The 22,090-nt window shown below is 45.4% G+C and overlaps 1 protein-coding gene across 4 annotated transcripts; it reads right to left on the reverse strand.

Moving 5' to 3' along the window:
- Positions 1-2,010: 2,010 nt before the first annotated feature.
- Positions 2,011-22,060, reverse strand: LOC120727999 (host cell factor 1-like). 4 transcript variants are annotated; one of them, XM_040022634.1, is made up of 32 exons: positions 21,955-22,060; positions 17,266-17,478; positions 15,540-15,688; positions 15,105-15,265; positions 14,820-15,022; positions 14,542-14,626; positions 13,395-13,501; positions 13,018-13,197; positions 12,609-12,932; positions 12,376-12,521; positions 11,970-12,140; positions 11,653-11,877; positions 11,431-11,544; positions 10,936-11,134; positions 10,504-10,619; positions 9,094-9,232; positions 8,100-8,266; positions 7,776-7,941; positions 7,288-7,655; positions 6,901-7,041; positions 6,711-6,794; positions 6,563-6,629; positions 6,330-6,466; positions 6,074-6,250; positions 5,803-6,001; positions 4,982-5,137; positions 4,278-4,483; positions 4,085-4,192; positions 3,813-3,998; positions 3,409-3,718; positions 3,263-3,323; positions 2,011-2,701 (listed from the first exon to the last, which is right to left on the reverse strand). In XM_040022634.1, the coding sequence occupies exons 2-32, from the start codon at positions 17,444-17,446 to the stop codon at positions 2,662-2,664; spliced, it is 5,073 nt and encodes a 1,690-aa protein (XP_039878568.1). In that variant the 5' UTR covers positions 17,447-17,478; positions 21,955-22,060; the 3' UTR covers positions 2,011-2,661. The 4 variants fall into 4 exon arrangements, with proteins under 4 accessions (XP_039878568.1, XP_039878567.1, XP_039878566.1 ...); XM_040022633.1 differs by having other exon boundaries at positions 21,917-22,039; XM_040022632.1 differs by having other exon boundaries at positions 21,913-22,039.
- Positions 22,061-22,090: the final 30 nt, after the last annotated feature.

Raw genomic sequence — 22,090 nt, forward strand, 5'->3', positions numbered from 1 at the left:
TTCCCCTATCTATGGTTGGTCGTATAAATTCCATAAAAATGGTCTCTCTTCCTCGATTTCTGTATCTTTGCCAAAATCTTCCTATTTATCTCACTTCCTCTTTCTTTAAGGAGTTGGACTCAATTATTACTTCTTACATATGGAACAACAAGAATCCTAGGATTTCAAAACTACATCTACAAAAATCCAAATTGGAGGGAGGTCTGAGTTTACCAATATTTAAACATTATTACTGGGCTGCAAATCTAAGAGCCTTGACCTTCTGACAGCAGACATCCTCAGATCTTGGTGATTTCAACATCCCCCTTTGGGTTAAAATGGAGGCTGGCATTGTAAGGGGCTCCTCTCTAGAGGCCCTGCTTCTCTCAAAAGTAGGGAGGGCTGAGAGTCTTAAGAAACTGGGGTTTGTTCCGAAACAATCTGTGCAGATTTTAAACCAAGTTAGAGGTTTTTTTGAACTGCCAAACTCCTCTGTGCAGGCACCAATATGTGATAACCATGCCTTTTTGCCTCCTTGGGATGATAAATCCTACTATGTTTGGAAGGAGAAGGGCTTACTCAAATTCAAAGATCTTTATATAGATGGAAAATTTGCATCATTTTATCAACTTAAGCAAAAATTTGATTTACCGCATTCACATTTTTACCGTTACCTACAAGTCAGGCATTTTATGCAATCCAATATGAAGAATTACCAAGATGTCCCACATGAACATAACCTTTTTAAGGTGTTCCTGAGCCCTCCTTACTCCAAACATTTGATTTCTACAATTGTACGTTTGTTTGATGACAGCATTGAAGTGCAGACTACGAGGATAAGAGACGCTTGGAGGGAGGAATTGGGAATAGAAATATCAGAATCAATGTGGGACAAATGCCTGTCAAAAATTCATTCCTGCTCTGTTAACAGCAGACATCAATTAATACAATTTAAAATTGTCCATCGGCTACATTATTCCAAGGTTCGACTACACAAAATTTATCCTTCAACTTCCCCCATATGTGACAGATGTAAAACATCAGAGAGCACATTGGCTCACGCTTTCTGGCATTGCCCCTCATTGACCAATTTTTGGTCCACAATATTTGATTGGTACTCTAAAGCTTATGGGATTTCCATCTCACCCAATCCAGAAATTGCAGTTTTTGGCTGTGTACGTTCCAGAACTATCCCTGCGACTGTGCGGGTGCCAATCGACCTCGGAATGATGATTGCGAAAAGACTTATTCTAAAGGAATGGAAGTCCGCTGCTCCTCCCTCCTTCAGTGTCTGGCTCAATGACATGTTATCAGTCATTCAGCTGGAAAAAGTTCGATACCTGCAAACACCTGCAGCAAATGTTTTCTCAAAATCCTGGACTCCGTTTTGTTCTCATCTTGAGAAAGCTCACGTTGTATAAACATGTACCATGGCACTGCAATTTCCCTGTTTATTACATATTCATGACATTTAATTCATTATGGATACTGGTAGTTTCTGATTTTAATGTTTTCTTTCTTTTTTCTTTTGTCTTTCCCTATTGACTATTATTATTGTGCTATTTCTTGTCCTATCATCTCAGCGCCTGAGCTGTTTGTGTTTGTTGATGGAGTTTTCTATACTGAAAAAATTAAAATAAAATATTGGAAAAAATGATTCAAAAAGCCCTAAACTATGTTTAATGCTTGATCCAGCACTTGGATTGGTGTAGCCTGGTGGTGGCTGGTATGTAAGAAAACTGGGAAAACTGATGGTGACCGAGACCTTCGGCTCAGATTAGATTAACAGTTCCTACTCCCGTTATACGATCCTATTTTATTTAATAGAAAACTCCAAAATTTACACTCTTTTTCTTTTCAAGGCCATCCAACACCCTTCGAAGGACCAACATTAGCTGCCAGACCATATGTTTGACATCAGGGACATAAAAGCTACACTGCTCAGATATGAATAAGTTACAGTAGATTACAAAGCAGCTGATTCTGAAAGGGTCAGGTGGAGAAATCACTGATTTCTGTTCGAAGAGCAGGAAATGTTCTAAAAATCTTTATTGTTTCTGAGAATATTCACAAACATCTGGTTTGATTTTCAAACAGCTTGAGTTTCCTTCACTGACCAATTTGTGAATGCTGTGAACAACAGAAGAAGAAACAGAAACCACAGAAGAAGAACTTTGAATAACCTGACAGACGTTTATAAAAATGAAAATAACATTTCAATGCTACAGGGAGAAAATAATTTACAATAGAGCTGGTTTAAACACCGCCCCTCTCTGCTGCAGAGGCTCCGCCCACAAACAGCACCATAAACCGTGACCTTTAAAACGACCTCAGACAGAGAGAGGGCGAGAGACATTCAGAGAGAGAGAGAGAGAGAGAGAGAGAGAGAGAGAGAGAGAGAGAGAGAGAGAGAGAGAGAGAGAGAGAGCTACCTACATATAACTCAAATAAATTCAAATTTTAATCCCATTTGGAGAAATGCTGTTGACTCTGTCCAACATTGTCTCCATGACAACAGCAGAAAGAAACAACAAAGGAAGAAGAGTTCTGATTGGTCAAAAAAAATGTACAAATATCCTACAAGTCTTTTGTTTTGTTTGTTTCCAGAGTCCCGCCTCCTCCTGGTTCTGGCAACCAAGCAACAGTAACCAATCACAGTCTTCAGGAGAAAGTCGACTCCTCCTATTGGTCGGTTCTGAACTTCTTTGGTCCGGCAGATTTACTAGGGACAAAACAAAGAGGTTCAGTGAGATTTAAAGAATGATTCTACTCAGTTCAGCTTTGCATGACTCACAGCTCAGAATAATCCTTCTTTATCTTAAAAAACAAAACAAAACTTAATTTTAAAAAAGCTTAATTTAATTATTGTAATTTCTTCCCTTCTAGTCACTACAGTATAATTTCCTGCTGTGAAACTTCAACATATCCAGGATCTTTCTGTTGTCCGCTCCGTCAGGTCAGGCGGCCTGCAGTCATGGTGACTACAGCCCTGTGGAGGGGCAGCATGTACTGCAGTCGAAGCGTTGAGGCTGATATTTAAAGTCTAAAATCACGATGAAAATAACTGAAGGGAGTCGGCTTCGCTCTTTTTTTTTTTGCATAAAAATGACAGACAACTAAAATATTTTAGAACAGGAAACCGTCTGAGAAACACAAATGGAGTCTACTTGTGTAAAGTCAGTAAAATGGACTGGTACACTTTCACATGATCAAATGAATGTTGGGTTGTTCCCTTTTGTTTTTGAAATATAGAACAATAAAGTTGTGTCAAAGATGTCCTTACAGGTCTGCAGCGGGTCCTGATCCTGGTCTCTTCACCGCTGCTTTGGGGTCTTTACTGGTTTCTACAGAAGACAGAAAAACAAACATGAGCTCCATTTTTCTCTGAAAAACATCAGCACACCTGATCCTGGTCCTGGTGGTTCTCACCTTGCAGCCACCGGACCTGCGTGGCGGGACCGTAGCCCTTCTGGTTGCGAGCTGCTATGCGGAAGATGATGGCGGGTTTGGTTGTGTAATCGATGTGTGCGTTGGCGAGGCTGGAGGACTGGACCAGGCAGGACGGGTTGGGGCCACAGTAGACCCTCATGAAGGCCAGCTGGGTGGCACCAGAACCTGAACTGGAGGAGGAGGAGGAGGAAGCCTGGCTGGAGTGGATGGCCAGATAGACGGAGTACTCCGTGATCTTCCCCGACGTGACGGCGGGAGGCTCCCAAGTCAGCTGGGCCCCGTCCAGGTTCTGCAGGAGCAGAGGTCACATGAAAACATGAGGTTCGGCGCCCCCTACTGGTAACACTGCAGGATAATTGGCGGCCATAAAGCCCGCATCTCACCTTGCTGATCTTGATGGCACAGGGTGCTCCGGGGAAACCGGGCAGGCACGTTTTAAATGCCGACACCTCTGAGAACGCACCACGGCCGCAGATGTTGATGCCTGCCACACGGAACTTGTAGGCTGTCCCCGGTTGTAGCTCCACCTTTCTCATTCGACTGTAGTCCGGGACCACGCCCGAGTCGTCCTGCAGGATTGGCGTCATCAAAGACATGATCAACAGGAACATCCCTGTAAACTGAATAAAACTTTATTTAAAGGCGGCGTTCTTACGTCAGGTGTGTTGTCGTCGTAGGGGACGTAGTAATGCGAGACCACCATGTTGGTGACTTTAACGATGCCGACGTCAAACCACCGATCCTCCTTCACCGACGTCTTCACCTGCAGGGGGCACACAGTTAGCCTTTTGTTAGCATGACGTTACGGTTTTGTTAGCATGTCATTAGCCTGTTTTTCAGTCGCTCACCGGCGCAGTCGGTGCGATGCCGTTGGGGGCCTCTGGCAGTGCGGCAGGTGCTTCATTCTTCACCTGCCCTGATGTCAGAGTGGGGGCGGGACCAAACGTGCTGGCCAATCGCGCAACAGCGCTCGTTACCGCCGATGATGCCAGCTCGTGTCCGTTACTCGTGTCGGCTGCCGGGTCGTTGAGGCTGTCTGCGGGAGCAAGGCCCTCTGGGAAACACAAGATATAAAATCTTATAAGGCTTATAAACTAAGCAGCAGCAAAGTCATCAGCTGATCAGGTCTGATCAGTTATTGATCAGCTATCAGTCCTGTGAGCAGATTAAAAGTGATCAAGTTTAAAAAGAGCCAAACTCAGTTCTCTTAGAAATGAAGAAAATATTTTTGGTGTGCCTGTCCTTCGATTGTCTCCTAACTAACGCTCTATGACGCTGAATGAGAATCTATCCATGGACAGGTGAGTTTGAAAGCTTCACAGGTGACTTATTTGTTCCTCACACAGAGTCGGGATCTATTTACTTTACTGCAAGTGAAAACTGATCTGTTTATTTCCTCGTCCGTTTTATTTTTTTCTGTTTTTATGCCTAAATTCATAGACGTAAGGGCCGTAGAGATTCGTTTGTAGCTAAAACAAACAGCCTAGCAACAATGACAACATTTAAATATACAATAATGACACTAAGTTTAGACTTCTGACAGCAGGTGTACCTGTAGGGATGCTGCTGTGCTGTGGCTCCGGTTCTGGCTCAGGCTCAGGTTCTGGTTGGTGGATGCTCTGCAGTTGCTGCTGCTGTTGGACGAGCGCTGCCAGCTCCTGCTGAGTCAGAACGATGGGAATAGACTGCTCCGAGCCCTCAGCGTCACCTGCACAAGACAGAATAACATCTGTCATGAAGGCAACTATGTCACACTTGATCCACACATTTTGCTTTTAAACCTTTACTTTTGTTGCACACTCAGATGTGATGAGTGAGTGGTGGACCTGACTGTGAACCCGCACACCCATCAGTTAATGACTTGTGGTCGGCAGGTCATTAGCTGATGAGATTATCCTGGATAATCCCCCCTCTGTGATTCTTACAAAAACTGTAGCATACAAAATGAACTTCATGTTTTAATCAGTATGACCTGAAACTAGCAAGGGGAGTGAGCCGTTGAACTCTTAATGTTTCCCGAGGAGGCGCTTGATCAAATAAAGGGGAGAATTGGGAAACACTGCAGTTGGCTTATCAAATCCCTGACCCCAAAGAGCAAACAGCTGGAACTGGAAACATACAAGGACACAGATATAGCTCCAGCTGTTTGAAATCTTTGGCTGGTTTTTAGTGCTCTTATGGGATGAGCAGAGTAATCAGAACCCAGACATTAATGAAGCTGTGATGTTGTGAAACTGCAGTGGTAGTGAAAGTATCACTTTTGGTGAAAAAACTACAAGTTTGAAATAAGTGAAGTAACAGCTTTTCATATTCATGGAGTGTTTACGTCCACTTACGGCCAGACGAGTCTTTAAAATAATGACATCTTCTCACCGATATGTCCCGCTGCCTGCAGTACTGCCTGTATCGTCGCCTGCTGGGCTGCTTCCTCTGTTGCCGTGGTAACAGCCAGCTGATCCGGCATCAGCGCCCCTGTCACCATCAGGGTTGTCGTCGTCCCAGAGACGTCCTCGCCTCCGTCCCCTTCAGACGACATCAGCTCCTGAGGAAGACCACCGTCTGAGGACGCCATCTGAGGGTGGGGACAAGCCAATCAGCTGCCTGTAGGTGAGTGTTTGTGCAAGTGTGTGTGTGGACGTCTTACCTGTGCTGCCGTATCACCGCCCTCAACATGAACGTGTAACACTGCCGCTGCTGATGACATCACATCCTCTGCTTGGCTGTCTGTCTGCATAGGCTCATCCCCCTCATCTGCTGCTGTGTCCATAGCAACAGCCTCTGAGGACTCCTCCCGTGGCTGTCCGACCAACGACGAGATCTCCTGCAGAGGCACAGACATGTTGGTGTAATGTGTCATAATAGTGATGCCACGGGTGTGTGTCCGCGCGTCTGCCTCTTACAGGTATGGATGGTCCTGGTGTGGGCGTGGCCTGTGTAACAGTAGTAATAGCTCTGCTCTGATTGGCTGCTGTGGAGGGGGGCTCAGATGTGGAAGGTTCTGTGGATTCCCCCTGTTGGCTGTCTCCACCCTGCTGAGCTGAAGACCACAGGACAGGAAATGAGGTCAGTTCCTGCTGAGAATTTCAGCTCTCGTTTTTCTTTGTCTTCAAAAAGTCAGGTGTGAGCAGGTTACCTGTAGCAGTAGTGGCGGTGTTGGTGGTTCCAGTCTCGTGGGTCTCACATGGCGGATTCGAACACACCTGAAACCAGAAACGTGCACCGTTACTCTTGTTTGTAAGTCTTTAACCTGCCACAACCCACCTTCTGATCAGCTGACTCACCTGTTGGAGCCCTCCAGCTCCAGCAGTGGTGGCAGTGTTGGTGGTCCCGGTCTCGTGGGTCTCACATGGTGGATTCGAACACACCTGCAGACACAAACCGCTGGTGTTTAACTACAGACATCACCACACCTTCAACCAATGACTGTCCACCAGGTAACCTGCATGTGTCAGGAGTCAAGCGCTCTCTAACCTGTTGGAGCCCACCAACTCCAGCAGTGGTGGCGGTGTTGGTGGTTCCAGTCTCGTGGGTCTCACACGGTGGATTTGAGCAGGTGTTCAGAATGACAGCAGGTGGAGCTGACTGCTGAGCTGCAGGCTGGTTTGAACTCATCTGAGGAGGAGAAGCGGGAACATGATGGTCATACAGAATCAGCAAAAACCCTGCGAGCGCTTACAGGACTGAGTTTTTCCTGCACTGTTAGCTAAACCGTTTTACAGACTTGACTATGCGCTCCTATAACAACCACATGCACAGTGAGCTGGTCCTCAATTGTAACGGAATGACTGAGGAGAGTCGACTCAAGTTGAGTTGGTACTACGGAGAGAAAAAAAGAGGCATTAGACTCCATGAACTCACCTGCAGCTCCTGTCTCATGCTCGCTGAGGCCACCGTGGCAGTGTTAGTTGTTCCCGTCTCGTGCGTCTCACAGGGTGGGTTGGAGCACACCTGGTTATTACCGCCGATGTTGGCGCTGGCGACGGTAGCGGTGTTGGTCGTTCCCGTCTCGTGCGTCTCACAGGGTGGGTTGGAGCACACCTGGTTATTACCGAGGATATTTGCAGTGGCGACCGTGGCAGTGTTCGTCGTTCCCGTCTCGTGCATCTCACAGGGCGGGTTGGAGCACACCTGGTTGCTACTGCCGATGTTTGCGCTAGCGACGGTAGCGGTGTTGGTCGTCCCCGTCTCGTGCGTCTCACAGGGCGGGTTGGAGCAGACCATTGTCACTGCAGCATCATTAATAACAGCATAAACAACTTTGAAACAACGATCATGTAGTTCAGCGTGCATTACAGTTTATTTCGTGCAGCAGCTAAATAGAATACTTGTGGTACTGGTTTCTGTACCTGCAGCAACTGCACTTTCCCCAGTGTCTCCCTGTGCAGTAGTTGTTGTACTCGTAATCGTAGTACTTCCAGGTTCCTCTGAAGTAGGAGAAGCCATGATAGAGACTGGCAGATCCTGGACGACCGGCTGAGCCTCTGCACCGCTTGGTGTTGTGATCAGAGTCACCTACAGAGAGAAGTTACAGTATTACTACAGAATAATGGAGAAAGAAAACTAAGTACTAAAAACAAGTTCTGCTAGATAGTTTTTTTCATGTCCTGTCCAGTGTAACTGCAGTACTACAGTAAAGTATTCCAGTATTTCTCCAGTATTAGATGAATTACCTGCTTAGGTCCAGTGGCAGCTGTGGCTGTCGTGACCTGGCCAGCCAGTGTGGCAACAGTTGCCAGGGTGGTGATTGGCGTTGCCAAGGAGGCGTTAACCTGAGCACCGGCGGTGCCTGCCACGGTAGTGGAGATGTTTCCTGTAACCGTCCCCAGACTGGAGACACCTGCAGAGGTAAAATCACAGGTGCTGTGTTTGGACTGGTCACATGTCCACTGACACTGAACAGACTTAGCGGGGGTGCAGTGCAGCAGCCGCTGGAACATTTTGGACAGCACTATCATCGCTGCTGCAAAATCGTGAGCCAGCTGGTCGTCATGATCTCTGACCTCAAATTTGGTTCAGATTTTTAACCCTGCTACTTTTGGATAATGTAGGATGGATGCTGTTGCTGTAGTTTGCATGCAAATGTTTCACTGGTGAGACATTTTATACATGTAACATATTTTTAGTGTAGAAGAGAAGTTTTAATCATGCAGCCCTGGTGCCAGAACCGACCCACTAAAGGCTCTAGTGTAGCCCACTGGACAGCTTTAAGTGTGAAAAGTCAAGCTCTTTAGAGGCCTATGTCCCATAATCTTCTTCATACCAAAAACAGAACGTCTCATGCAGTGAAAGGAGGCGTTTGTCTGGATATTAAAGCAGAAACACATATAGCAGCAGAGGCAACAAAGACACGTCAATAATGCCAGACAAAAACACAAAGTGTGAAAATTCAAAATGTTTCAGGCTGATAAGGAGGACTACGTCATACAGCTGTTTCAACATCACACCCTGTGTATACTGCTTGTGAGTGTTATTAGAAAAAAGGTGCCATTAGAGTCTGGAGGAACTCGATGTTGCTCTAATGGGAGTTGATATGAGTATAATTGGTAGACATGTCACTGCAGCACTGACAAAACAAACGTGACAAATCATACATTGTCAGGCATTAGTTTGTAGCCTCGTAGCGACAGCATCCCCATGCTGTGTGGGTCAGTGCAGGTGGGTTACCTGTGGTTCCCTTGACAACCAGCGTGGTTACTGTGCCGGGCTTGGTGCCAACACCTCCTGGCGAGACCAGTCTGACTCCGCTCATCGGGACAGTCCTGAGGATTGTGCCCGGCGTACCTGGAGCTCCTTTCAACACCACCTGAACACACACACACACACACACACACACACACACACACACACACACGCACGCACGCGCACACACACACACACACACACAAATTAGTTACTGTGGGAGAAGTCTCCAGTTCTCCTATAGTCCAGAACACAGCATCATCTTCCTGTATTTACTCTTGTTGTCCCGCCCCAGACACACCTGGCCAATGAGCAGACGGAATATTCTCATGTGGTTTGTAGTGATGTAAACAAAACAAACCAGCAACAAGTTTACAAACTCATCAACTGATTCAGACCAAAGTAAACAAACTACAGGTGTGAAAACAGTCTTAGAACAAAAAATAAATAAATCAATAGACACAGCTTTGTTAATCAGGGTTTCCATCAAAAACAAAAACAAAGGAACACAAAAACTCACTGCCTGTACAGTATTTGAACTGGGGCTATTACAGTTATTAAAAAAGTTATAAAGTTTAAACCTGAGAGTGGAGAAAAGAAAAAGTAGTTGACTGAAAAAAAAAAAAAAGTACTAGATTTTTGGAAAAAACAAAACTTTATGACCTAGAACTAGAAAACTAAAATGAAAAGAAAATATATTTAGTCTTAATATTTAACAGTTTTGTTAAAACCTGTCAGCACAACCAGCCTGATGAGGCTTGAGCTACAAATGCACTGAATTTAATAGTTTTAGCCATTTTAAATATCAATATCACAAATTAAACTTTAATGTGTAATTAATAAAAAACAAAACAAAACTGTGATGACAGGCGGATCATGGTGACTGTGAGCCAATAACATGAACAACTGAAGAGAAAAGCTTTGCGGCCTCCTTGCTGCACTTTGTACACGCCACTTTAACCTGATGATAAAAGAGCATAAAGATGACAGCGATGTGGCAACAGAGGGTTCATGTAAAGGAGCCTCAAGTGTCTCACTGGGTATAATTTTTTTAATTGAATACTTGTGGGTTGGTGTCTAATGTAACTGATGTGGTGTCAAATGTGGCGGATGTGGCATCTAATCTGGCTGATACATGGAGTACATCAGATTACCGTCTATTAAACAAACACACGACCAACACAGACTTCCGAGGATTGTTTTCTGACAGTTTCTCGCAGATTTCTAAGCTTAAAGTTTTTTTCCTGATATTCTATAACCAACACGTCTCATCAGTCTGATTCGTTCAGCCTGCTGTATTAGTGGTAGAAATAAAGTTGAATTTTACTGTCTGCATGTTCACGCATTACAGTGTGTGTGTGTGTGTGTGTGTGTGTGTGTGTGTGCGTGCATTACCTGTGTGACCCCCTGCTGGCCTCCTGCAGACACTTTTGGCACAGTGGTGAGGATTTTTCCAGCGGTCCCTGGAGTCACCATCTTGGTAGTCAGGATGGTGATCGGACTGTTTCCACCTGGAAGGGAGGAGCTTCACTCAGTCATCCACCACATTAAACATTAAACTGGACTTACAGTGGTCCCACTTTCTTTCGGGAATGTTCCTGGGGGAGTGAAATGACCCCAATGTGGCAGTCGTAATAAGAGCTGGTCGAGTTCTCTTAATGCAGCAAAAGGTTTCTCTGCTTTTTTTTTTTTTTATCTCCTTTACCAATGAAACAACTGTTCTAACCAGGCAGAACCTACAACATTGAAACACTGAAGTGAGGCTATTGGATGTGTTACTGGCTCTTTAAATCATGTAAGGCTTTGAAGTGTGTGCTGGTGTTGTACCTGCGCCTCCCTGCAAAGCTGACACTGGGATGGTCTTAATGATGGTGGTTCCGGGTTTGGAGGCTGCCGGCGCGACGCCCAGGATGGTGGGTTTCCCTGCTGAGGATCCAGCCTGTGCTGTGCTGAGGATGGTGGTCTGCTTACCATCGGCAGACGATACCAACTTCAGGATGGTTCCTGCAGGGAGACCGCCCTTAGCCTGACAGGAAGCCGGAGGAGGAAGAATCGGGGTTACTGAGTTTTTTTAAATTTTTTAAATTCTAGTCAGAGAAGAAACTTACATTTAACGTTGTATAACACCATGCAGATAAATTAATGACGTAAAAAAAAAAAAAAAAGAGTTCCCAAACTTTAAGCAGTTTTTAAATGGATTTGACTGGCGATTCTAAACATTGTTTATTAATCGTCCCAGTGAGAACTGAAACTGAAGTCAGGGGTGTCTCAGTACTCGTTTACAGAGGGGGTTCAAACTCATCAGGACTCTGGGACCAGTACCTGGAGGATCTGAGTTACTGCGTTGCTCCCAGCCTGGACCGTAACGGCACCACTCTGAACTGGTTTGGTCTGGACCACCGATACCACTTTGCCCAGGCTGCTGAGGTTACTGAGCTGATACAGAGGGAGGGATGATGTCATAAACAGCACTCTGACCCACACGCACATGCTGATATCAGATAAATTATCATCTAAACCAGCGCTGCAGCTGACATCACTCACCAGTGTCCCGCCTCCTCCCATGCTCAGTGGGCTGTTAACCAGAGTGATGGTCTTTGTGACTCCACCCACCACCGTCGTGACCACCTGAGCCTGCTGAGAGACTGTCACCGTTCCCGACTTATGGACCGTGATGATTGGCCTGCTGGGGGTCCCAGGGTTGGAGACAGAGGCCCCACCCACCTGGGCTGCAGCCGTCTTCAACATTCCCGTGGCCACGTTACTCACCTGAGAAAAAGAGCAAGATGTTACACGTCACCTGCCGCGTGTTCTGATGTAATCCTGCGTCTTGGAGGCGTCAAGTCGAGTTTTATCTTTACCACTTTGACAGGCAGACTGCTCGTTCCTGGACTGACAGCGACAGTCTTCACTAGGGTTGCTCCTGCGGGGACATTCAGCACCGTTGCTGTAGATGGAGGGATCTTCTGAGTCGCTGCAGCTGCCGCCGCCAATGCTGCCATGCCACTCATCTGAGGATTGCTGCCGATTGGCTGAGGGGAGACAGGAATAAGCCATCATAACAGGAACATTTGAAAAATATGAATGATAATCCATATCAAAGTTTATGACAGTATACAAAGTGTTTGTTACAGGAACAAATCCCGTTTTACCAGATTATCCACGCTTACACGGACGACATGAAACAGTGCAGAGCGAAGTGTGACACCTGTACTGAGGAGGGTGGGAGGTGAGGTGAAAGCTCATAAGAAACAAAGTTCTGTTTACCGTTTGACCGGGCTGAGCAGGTACCACCATACGAACACCTGCAGGAAGTGTCGTCACACCAACTGCCGACTTGGGCATGGCCTGTCTCACTGTGACGATGGAGGCTCCGCCTGTTGTACCTGGCGCTGATGGCACTTTCAAGATAGCTGCAGAAACAAAAAGATAGGTGAGGGACATTCATGTGTACCTGCTCGACCACCACTACATCTACCTGTGCAAGTGTGGAGACCCACCTGGTGCTTTAGCAGCTGCAGCCAACGGGGTTCCAGCTACAGATGCAGTGGGAGTAGGGACGAGTGTGATGCCGGACAGGGGGACAGTTTGGTTGGCTGGTACTGCTGTGACGGGGGCAGAGCTTTTGGGGGAGCTGGCTCCAGGTGTGGCAATAGTGGGGGAAGGGGTTGTGGCAGGTGAGGAGGCCGCAGGTGTGGCAGGAATGTCATACTTCTGCAGCTGTAGCAAGTAGGTGTCTGCGGTCTGTGACGGCCCCCAGCTCACCTCCAGAGACGTAGTGTTTGCCCGCACCAGCTGCACCCGAGAGGGGGCACAGGGACGCTCTGAGAACAGGTCAGACAAATTATACCAGGTCAGACTGTCAGCTCAGGTAAAACAGCACTAGTACACCTCTGCTAGTGCACTCACCGGTCTCCAGGTACCAGAGGTCTTTGCAGCACACCTGGTTGTTCCAGGCCTTCCTGTATCCATCTCTGCCGCTCCAGATATAAAGTCTGGAGTTGATGGCGACGCTACAGTGACCTGCGCGAGCTCTGGGGATGTTCTCCTCTGAAGTGTCCATCAGCACCGTTTCCCAGCACATCGTGTCTGGAGGCAGACAAGTGAACTCAGTTTTGTCGTTTGTGTGATGAATTCCTCTTTAGTTTCAGTTATTTATGCACATGTAGAACATCTGTTATGTCAGAAATATAATTTACATGACCCAGCATGAACATGAGCGCTCAGCACCACACATGTGAAGAGCCACTGTGAGTGTTGCTGTGTATCTGAGTGTGTATTTGTACCTAGGTTGAGGCAGGCCAGTGTGTTGGTGCACTTCCACTCCTTCTCATGAGTCGCCACTTTAACATCATCCATCACCAGAGGAACCCAACCTCCAAAAACATACATCCTGAAAGAAAACAGTCGGGATTTCAGCGAGCAGTAGTAGAATACAGCTCAGACCTCTGGGATCACTTAAGAGTCCTTGTTTAAATATCTGACCCCCATCCATTTTCAGCCACTTATGCAGGTCCAGATTGTAAGGGCAGCAGTTTAAGCAGAAACACAGTGTCTCCAAGCCATCTGACATAATCTCTCCTGTGTGCCTTCAGTTCTCCCACAAGTTCCAAGTTCATCAAGTAGACTGATTTCACTTTTCTTCAGTTATAGCAGTGCTCAAGATGATAGATTACTCCGTCACCAAAGTAACCAAAATACATCTAAAACGCACACATTAACCTGCCATAGTTCCTCTCCGTCACACAGCCTAACTCTGGCATCTATCCTCGTTTAAAGTTCAGTCACAACAGCAGCTGAATAACCAGCGTACTCCAAACATCCTTCTCCACAGAAAGGTTTTCCAGTTCCTCTTATTGAAACCTGAAGTGCTCAAAGATCATATATTCAATATCTCTAGAAACTTCTGGGTATTCCCCGGTGTTCCCACCCAGTTCCAGGTTTCCCCAGATAACCTCCAGATAGAAGCACCAGGACCACCTCAGCTGGCTTCTTTCAAATTTGGGCTGTTAACAAAAATCAGCCAACAACTGTGTGACTGCCAACAAAAAGAGCCAATCAGGGACAGAAAAGTTATTATAATAAAGGCTCTTAGGCCTTTATGACAGGCGTGTGGTGAGTGACCTCTGCTTTTGCAATTAATACAATAGTAAAAGTCACACTGTCGATATGCAAGTTCAGTACAGTGGCAACCTGATGGCTAGATAGCAGAGCTGTCCCTTCAACCGCTGTTGTTTAAAGTCCTCAAGAGAGAAAAAAAAAGCAGCTCTGGGATGCTGACACTTTATTTGAAATACAATCAAATCAAATCAAAAATAAACAAGGAGATCTCAAAGTGAATCCAGTCTTTTGAATGGTTGCGCGTGTGTGTGTGTGTGTGTGTGTGTGTGTGTGTGTGTGTGTGTGTGTGTGTGGGGGGGGGGGGGGGCGTACTTGTTGTTGATGGTGGTGGCGGAGTGCAGACTGCGAGGTAGGGGGGCCGTCCCACCGAGGCCTGGTTTGCTCCACACCAGAGAGTCTGTGTTATGAAGAAGACAGGAGCCAATCAGAAGTCAGTACAGCTTTTTTGGACCCGAGTGTCCCATTTTTTGATTGGTTTTTTTTTTGCTCTGTTTACTTCAGACCAGATGTTTTGTAAATTTAACAGCTGTTGAACCAGGACACTCGTCTCCACAGAACTACACAAACACTCAGCAATGACGCCACCTCACCTATGTCGAGGACCCACAGGTCCCCCAGCCGGCAGCCACTCATGCCTCCGTAGATGATTAACCTGCTGGCCCCGTGGTTTGTCGTCACCACCGCCGTGTGACTCTCTCTGGGTGGTGGTGGTGGGCCGGACGTTGCTGGAATCTCCCAGCCGACCACGCTGGAGCCCGGCCGCAGCTCCAGACAGTACAGGTCATTCAGGTATCTGAGGGCAGAGGTCAAAGAACAGGCTCGAGGTCTGTATCTGGACCAATAGTTTTTTTGCTCTGGCTCCCGACGTTTCCTACCTGGGGATGTTGTTTTTGGGATCTTCGCTATCGTTGGCAAGTCCACCAAAAAGGTAGCACCGGCTTCCAATCAGAGAGAAGCTGTGTCCAAGACGGGGGCAGGGGGGTGGGCCATTCTTTGGCGCTTTGGCCTTCAGACGTTTCCACTCCCAGCGACTCGCCTGAAGGTATAAGGTGTTACATAGTGAAACTTTCATGAGCTTTATAAAGCTTCATAAAGACTGACAGGCTCTGCAGACACTTTGAATTACTGTTTTTACTACATTTACAGTTGGGATGAATGAATAAAAAAAAAGAAAAAGAAAGAAGCGTAGCCATGCTAATCAGCTCTGTACCTACAGGCTAACACACTGCTGTCTACACCATCAATCGTCATCTGTGATAGTCAGCGTCTGACCATCCAGAGACCCCGCTCCCTGCAGTAGCATCACTGACCTGCAGCTCATATAGGTCGTTGCTGTATTTGCCGTACTCCACCATCCCTCCAAACACCAGCAACCTCGTCCCGTCACACACGAAGCCATAGGCGGCACAGCCGGGGGGGATGTCACCACGGACTGCAGGGATGAACCACTGATTGGTGGCTGGAAGTCAGATTGGTCAGATGTTATTCAGGATGTTCCTGATTTTCAGTGTTTCATGATAGCAATGTAACTTCTCGACCCAGTTGGGACTGTTAAAAGAGTCACTGTGAAATCTGGGAGACTGAACTGAACCTCTTAAGACATGCTCTGACACCACACACACTACGAGTAGGGATGCAGGAATCTAATCTTTGGTTGGAACATCGGATCAACCCCCCACTCAGAAAACGGGACCTGCTTAATTTCTCCATGTTTCATTTGTTGCAGGACAGCAGTTAGTGGGTGTGGAGGAAGCTGACAGCAAAGTGTCAGCAGTTTGGAGGTTTTTCATGCTTGCTACACAACACCTTTTCTTTTTATGTTCGCAAAATGTCTTTTGGTTAACAGCAAACTGTGGTCAAAGTGCGCTGACAAAACTGAAAAGCTCGAATGGGAAGATGATCCAGCCTCTCGAGTCTTATGTTCAGTCAGAGAGATTTGATACGTGGAACATACAGTTACACACTCTACATGGTAGACCCTAAGAAGGTCATTGGTTTGGTCTAACACTTGCTGGAAAGTTTTATTAAATTATGTTATTCACAGAGTTTAATGATCACTGTGACAAATTTTCATGACAAATATATATGACAAAAATGTAGCATTTTGTGGGAGAAACGTTTCATCACTCATCCAAGTGACTTCTTCAGTCTCAGCTGACTGCAGGTTTCCCCAATCATTATAAACAGTACATTGGCATAATGACTGAAACCAGCCCACTGAGGGAACAATGGGCTGGGAGGTCAGTTCCTTAATCTTAATCATGCAAATTCTCATGACCATTGATCAACAACCACTGATCAATAGCCATGAGTACCACACAAAACGCTAAGTCCCGATGAACAGAATCAACTTTTTGGAGATTTTCTTAGATAACTGTTTTTTTAATACTAACTTTGCTTTCTGCTTATTTTATTAAAAATGCCCGATGTAAACGGAATAACTTAGACAAGTCGTAAATATGTAAAATTTAGTGATACATGCAGATTTTTATCCGCAGTCGATTGCAGGTCAGAACCACGATAGAGAACGATAAAATAAAGACAATCATATTAAACAAATAACGACCCCACAAACCACTTGGATGCAAATACAAAAACACTAAAAACGAATTTTGAAACGTAAGTGTCTTTAAACTGGCTTGTTTTTAAAGTGTTTTTCTTTATTTTCTGCAGCAACGTGGGGGTGTGTCCATGTGACGTCAGCAATGTTTTCAGTAAAAACGCGCCATTTCTCTCTGTGCTTCTGCCAGAGCCGCCCGGTTAGCCGCTAGCTGTCTGCTAACCTTGTTAGCATGCGGAGCGGGGCTAGTAGGTTTTATTTGGTAGTCTGAGGTTAGCCTAGCCTAGCGTAGCCTAGCAGGCTAAGGGTTATTATTTATTGAGCATTTCAGCCTCATTAGTCACAAGCAGAACACATCTCCGCTCTCTTAGCTCTTTAGCACAGTTAGCTTCGAGATAGCATATAAATTAATTTAGCATGCAGCCACACAGACCATATTCATAATTATTTGGACACATGGAGCATATGAATCGTACCTGTGTTGTAGACATGCAACTCATCCACGATCCCCTCGTTCCCCCCGCCGAACACCACCATCAGCTCCTTAATGGCTACGGCCCTGTGTCCGTGCCGGGGCCGTGGGACTGGACCAGTCGATCCTACGACGCGCTTCCAGCGGGGCTGTAGCACCGCTGGCCTCCTGGGTTTGGCTTCCATTGGGCTGTTCTCTTGGTGCGCTCCTCTCGGTCCTCAATGACAGACAAAGATCAAAATTCAGTCGCGAGTTTAAAACGGTATGCGGCTGGCATTAGCCCGCTAACTAGCGCCAGAAGCTAACTAGCCGGCTAATGTCCCTGATGTTGTTGTATGGCTAACTAGCTTCTGCTACCAGGATTAAAGAGCCGCTCTGTGAGCTGCGGTCTAACCCGGATCCGTCCCCTTTTATTGGACCCACTATATAAAAAAGCCTTCCTTTCTAGATCCAGCCGCAGACTCGGGCTCAGACAGAGACCACTGGGGTGCTATCCAGCCCAGTGGGCGCTGCTTGGAGACGGGAGGAAGCCGCCAATAGCAGCTCAGGCTAACACAAATGAGCATACGGCTGCTGCGTGCAGCGCTGTGAGGAGCCCCGGAGGCAGCAGGCTGCTATCAGACACGCAGAGCGGCCGGGGCGGGAGCCGCCATCTTGCTGCTAGCAGAAGCCGCTGAAAATGGCAGTGAAGCTAGGTGGCTAACAGCTAGCAGCTAACAGACAACTTCCTGTCCTCAGTAGTAACCTCTGTATACAAAACAGTGACTTATTAGCTCCGTGAGCAGCTTTCAGTCTACTGTATTAAACTTTATAACTTAATTTAATCTGTACATTTACAATAGTGGGAATAAATATTAATTAAAAAATAATTACTTCATTTCTAAAAGTCTGCTGAAAAATTCAAAATCACTTTACAATCTGAATACAGAATCAAAAACTTTGATCAGTTCAGCCATCATCTGCTCATATAGACCCCAAATGACAGAAAACTGCTGGCAGATTCAAATAACCTGGAACTAACTAATCGTATTACTGCATTTTTAATTTATTGTGTACTTATTACAAGAATGTATTTGATTACCTTCTTAGATAATTATTTTTTACACTGGAGTCCGGAGGCATATAAAAGATTAATATAAAAGATTAATTAAAAAAGCTAACCTTCATGTGTGAGTTTTGAAAGAAATGTGTAAAACTTGCTTGAATGACTGTTTTAAGTCATTATTTGTGCCTGAATGACTTGCAGCATTTAAACTCAGCAGTTCCAGTCAGGATGCAGAAGATCCTGGAGCTCTGGCCTGCTCTGATTGGCTGCCTCCCTGTCGGGTGACTGATGATGCTCTGGACACTGGAAAACTGACAGTTGTGGACTTGACTGAGCTGGTTGTTGAATGTTTGTTTAAACAGCATTGCTGCTGACAGGTAGCATAAATGTTTCACCTCCAAACTGGGATTTTACCCCCTGACTGTGTCACCCGAAAAAACTGGAGGGATTCGTAAAAGGCCCAGAGCTAAAAGTGACGCCATCGCCGTGCTGCTTCATCCACCCAACAGAAAAACAAATTTCAACCTTGCAGAGAGGAAAAGCTGCAAATTTGGGATTCTTACACTTTTCAGTGCACATTATATTTAATTAAATTTTATAATTACATTAACTAAACGTTCGGCCCGAATTTAGTCAAAACACCGTAACCTTCCATCTTAGACACCTACTGGAGTGGTTTTCAAATGCTGTTTTTATGGGTGAAAGAGTTAAATATGCCACACAACGTGAATGTTTTCAACAGGACTTGACCCAAATTCTCAAGGCCTGGTGCCTCGCCTGCCTCTGCCTGATGGCCCTGAGAGTTTGCCGTCATCTACCATTAACAACAACCAGTCAAAGCGGAGGGTCCCTCCAAGCAGACCCAATATAGCATCGACATTTTTAGATACCCAAACAGAACAACACACTGGGGCTTCTGTGATAAACACACCAGAAAACTAACAGACTAACTGCAAAATAAACACAGAAAATTGTATTAAGGAACGGTTTACATGAAGTTGTTTTTAAAAATAACTTTGTGAACACTTGGATAGCTTCACCCTGACCTCGCCCATTATATAACACGCTATATTTAATCAGCCATTTTGCAGCGCTATTGACATTCTCTACAGTAAATGTCACAACAGAGCTCAACAGCTACTTTTTTATAAGGTCTCTGTTTCCAGAATTGAATTTCCTATTTCAGGAAATCCTTTTACAAAGAGTTTTAATCCTTGAACCGAGACAACCAGCTGAGAGGTGACCTTTAACCATAAAAAGATTTCCTTAGTATTAAAAAAAAAAAGGAAAATGGAAAAAAAGACAAAGGTTCAAAACTGTGTACATAATTACATAATTATATAAGGAATCACTCATCACATAATTAACTGCAAATCCAAGACTCCACAGCAAATGGCCGTAAACCCCTTAAATGCGATGCTTTCATTGTTGTAGTGCTTCTATGGTTAATATGTTGTACAATAACAGTTTGAATGGATTTTTGTAGTTTGTGTTGCATTATGTTTAAGTATCGCCTCCTAATTGATCTGGCACAGAGCTTTGCACCTGACTGCAATCAGCACTCTTGTGGTTTCTAAAGTTTCACACTCTCAAAGCAACCTGATGATCATAGGTTTAAACATTTCCATGGCAACAGCGGCCTCCACCACAGATGTAGGATTATAGGTTGAAAAGTTCTACCCATTCCACCCAGGACATCTAGTCTATGTCCTGTAACTTTACGAATAAAATTCATTCTTGCTGACACAAGACTGTGGATTCTACAGCAGCACTATCATGGTTTTACAACACCATACAGAAGATCCTACATCTATCAGCTTAGACCATCACTGACCGGAAACTTCCAGTGTCCTAAAAATCAGGATAATCCGAGCAGCAGCACGTTTTGCTTAAGCTGAAATATTTTTCACTTGTACAGGCACATTCTCATCAGCTGCATCAAATTCACCCCATTGCCTAAGCTTTGCTAAGTATTTCATATGAAACCACCCCTGAACTGTTTATACCACATCACTGTGTAATTAACTGTTAATTTTCTATTAGGAAAATTATGGCTCTTCATCTCACCCTATTGCTAGCACGGTCCTCCTTCACTACATTCATTAATCTTCTCTGTGGTCTTCCTCGTTTCCTCCTCTCTGGCAGTTCTATCTTCATCCTGCATCCTTTGTCCAATATATCCTCTATCCCTCCCATGCACATCTCAGCCTTGCCTTCCCTTTCAATCTCGGTTATCCTTCTGTCACAAGTTCCCAATGACGCTTGTCTGCACTTACTCCACCCTTCTTCTTCACCTCTCTTGTGCACTGTCCGTTACTTTGGATGGCTGAACCCAGGTATTTAAACTCATCTACCTTCAAATCAAGCTGCAGTTTCACTGTTACACCTTTCTCCCTCTCATTCACACACATGTATTATGTCCTGCATCTATTACATTTAACTTCATAGAGAATTTTTTACATTACTATAGTGTAAAATTTACAGCTGAGCTTGTAAAGCTGGAATTCTTTACACAGATTTGTATTTTAGATATTTATTTTTTGGACACATATACTTTAACAACATCAGTATCGTTGTTTTCACCGTGTCCTGCTAATGCTCTGCTGTTTGTTTCAGAAACATGGAAGTGCTTGCTGTGACCAAGTGGACAATCCAAACACAGCCAGCTGAACTCCCATTGAAACCTTACACGGGCTGTTTCACGTCGGAACAATTAAAAGCTCCGGTACACCTGCTGTTCTCCGCTTCCGGTTAGCTCGGCAGGTAACCGACGCACCTGGCTGCACTTTTTATTTGCTGCTCAGTAACATTCATGACAACATAAGTGGAATCCAGCGCCACAGCTATTTGCTAGCTAATGCTAAAACCCACCGCTAGGATAAAGCTGTTAGCATGCACTCACAAAGCTAACCGGCTAACTTGTATAATGTTTTATTTATTTCGTATCTTCTTTATCACAACTGTAAATTAAACCTGGAGAAAAATCAAAACGTTTAGGAGCTGTTCTATGAGACATTTTAGATCCCCTGGGTGAAACAAGTATTTGTCCACCTAACCAAAACAAAACCATTTTCTCTCTACGGGAAGCCGGCGGGCTATCTGCCCATTCTGATCCGGAAACTGAGCGTAAAAGCAGACGTTAGCAATTCTGCAGGGCTGCTAATGCTAGTCTACTTTATTAATGTGCTGTTAGCAGACCGTTCTCGTGCTAACCAAAGATTATCATCGTTGTATCAGATAGCGTCCAACATTAGCTGAAATTACCACAAAGAGCTGCAGGTAGCCGTACGGATAGCTTAGCTAGCACAGAAGCTTCATTAATGATTAGCATCTGCTAAGTTAATAGTGGTTAACTGATGGAGCTTTCACCAAACTTCCTGTTAAAAAATGATTCTTTAGCCCGCGGGCTTGAGTAGCTCTGGAACGGTTAATGTAGCTCAATAACGAGCTTGCATTAAATAAGTAGCTGGTTATGCTAACGGCTGTTAGCACTGACGTCCCTTCCCTCAACAAACATGGCGGCAGTACCGTTAACCGCTCAAACAGGCTGAAAAGTCGCGAGTAGCATTCGACCCGGTCCTGCCCGGTCCGGTCTGGAGTACTTACTCACTTTGCGGATTCTGTCGTGTACAGTCAGACTGAACTCACAGCAATCTTTCAGTAGCTTCAAACGCTCATCTTCATCTTCGACATGCCGTTCAAAGAGACGCCATTTCCTCCCCAACTTCACGGCGCAATAGCGCACCCCTCAGGACATACACAAACACACAGCTACAGTCTTTCA

Source organism: Simochromis diagramma, unplaced genomic scaffold (genome assembly GCF_900408965.1).
Source record: "Simochromis diagramma unplaced genomic scaffold, fSimDia1.1 OVJJ01000308.1, whole genome shotgun sequence".
NCBI lineage: Eukaryota > Metazoa > Chordata > Actinopteri > Cichliformes > Cichlidae > Simochromis > Simochromis diagramma.

Bases quoted from the DNA above. Each gene is read 5' to 3' on its own strand.
- LOC120727999 (XM_040022634.1), bottom strand. From the start codon at position 17,446: ATGGAAGCCAAACCCAGGAGGCCAGCGGTGCTACAGCCCCGCTGGAAG. The intron at 15,266-15,539 runs GTCAGTGATGCT...TTATACCTTCAG, and splicing joins ACGACCTATATGAGCTGCAG to GCGAGTCGCTGGGAGTGGAA. The intron at 12,933-13,017 runs GTGAGTGCACTA...ACCTGTTCTCAG, and splicing joins CCTCTGGTACCTGGAGACCG to AGCGTCCCTGTGCCCCCTCT.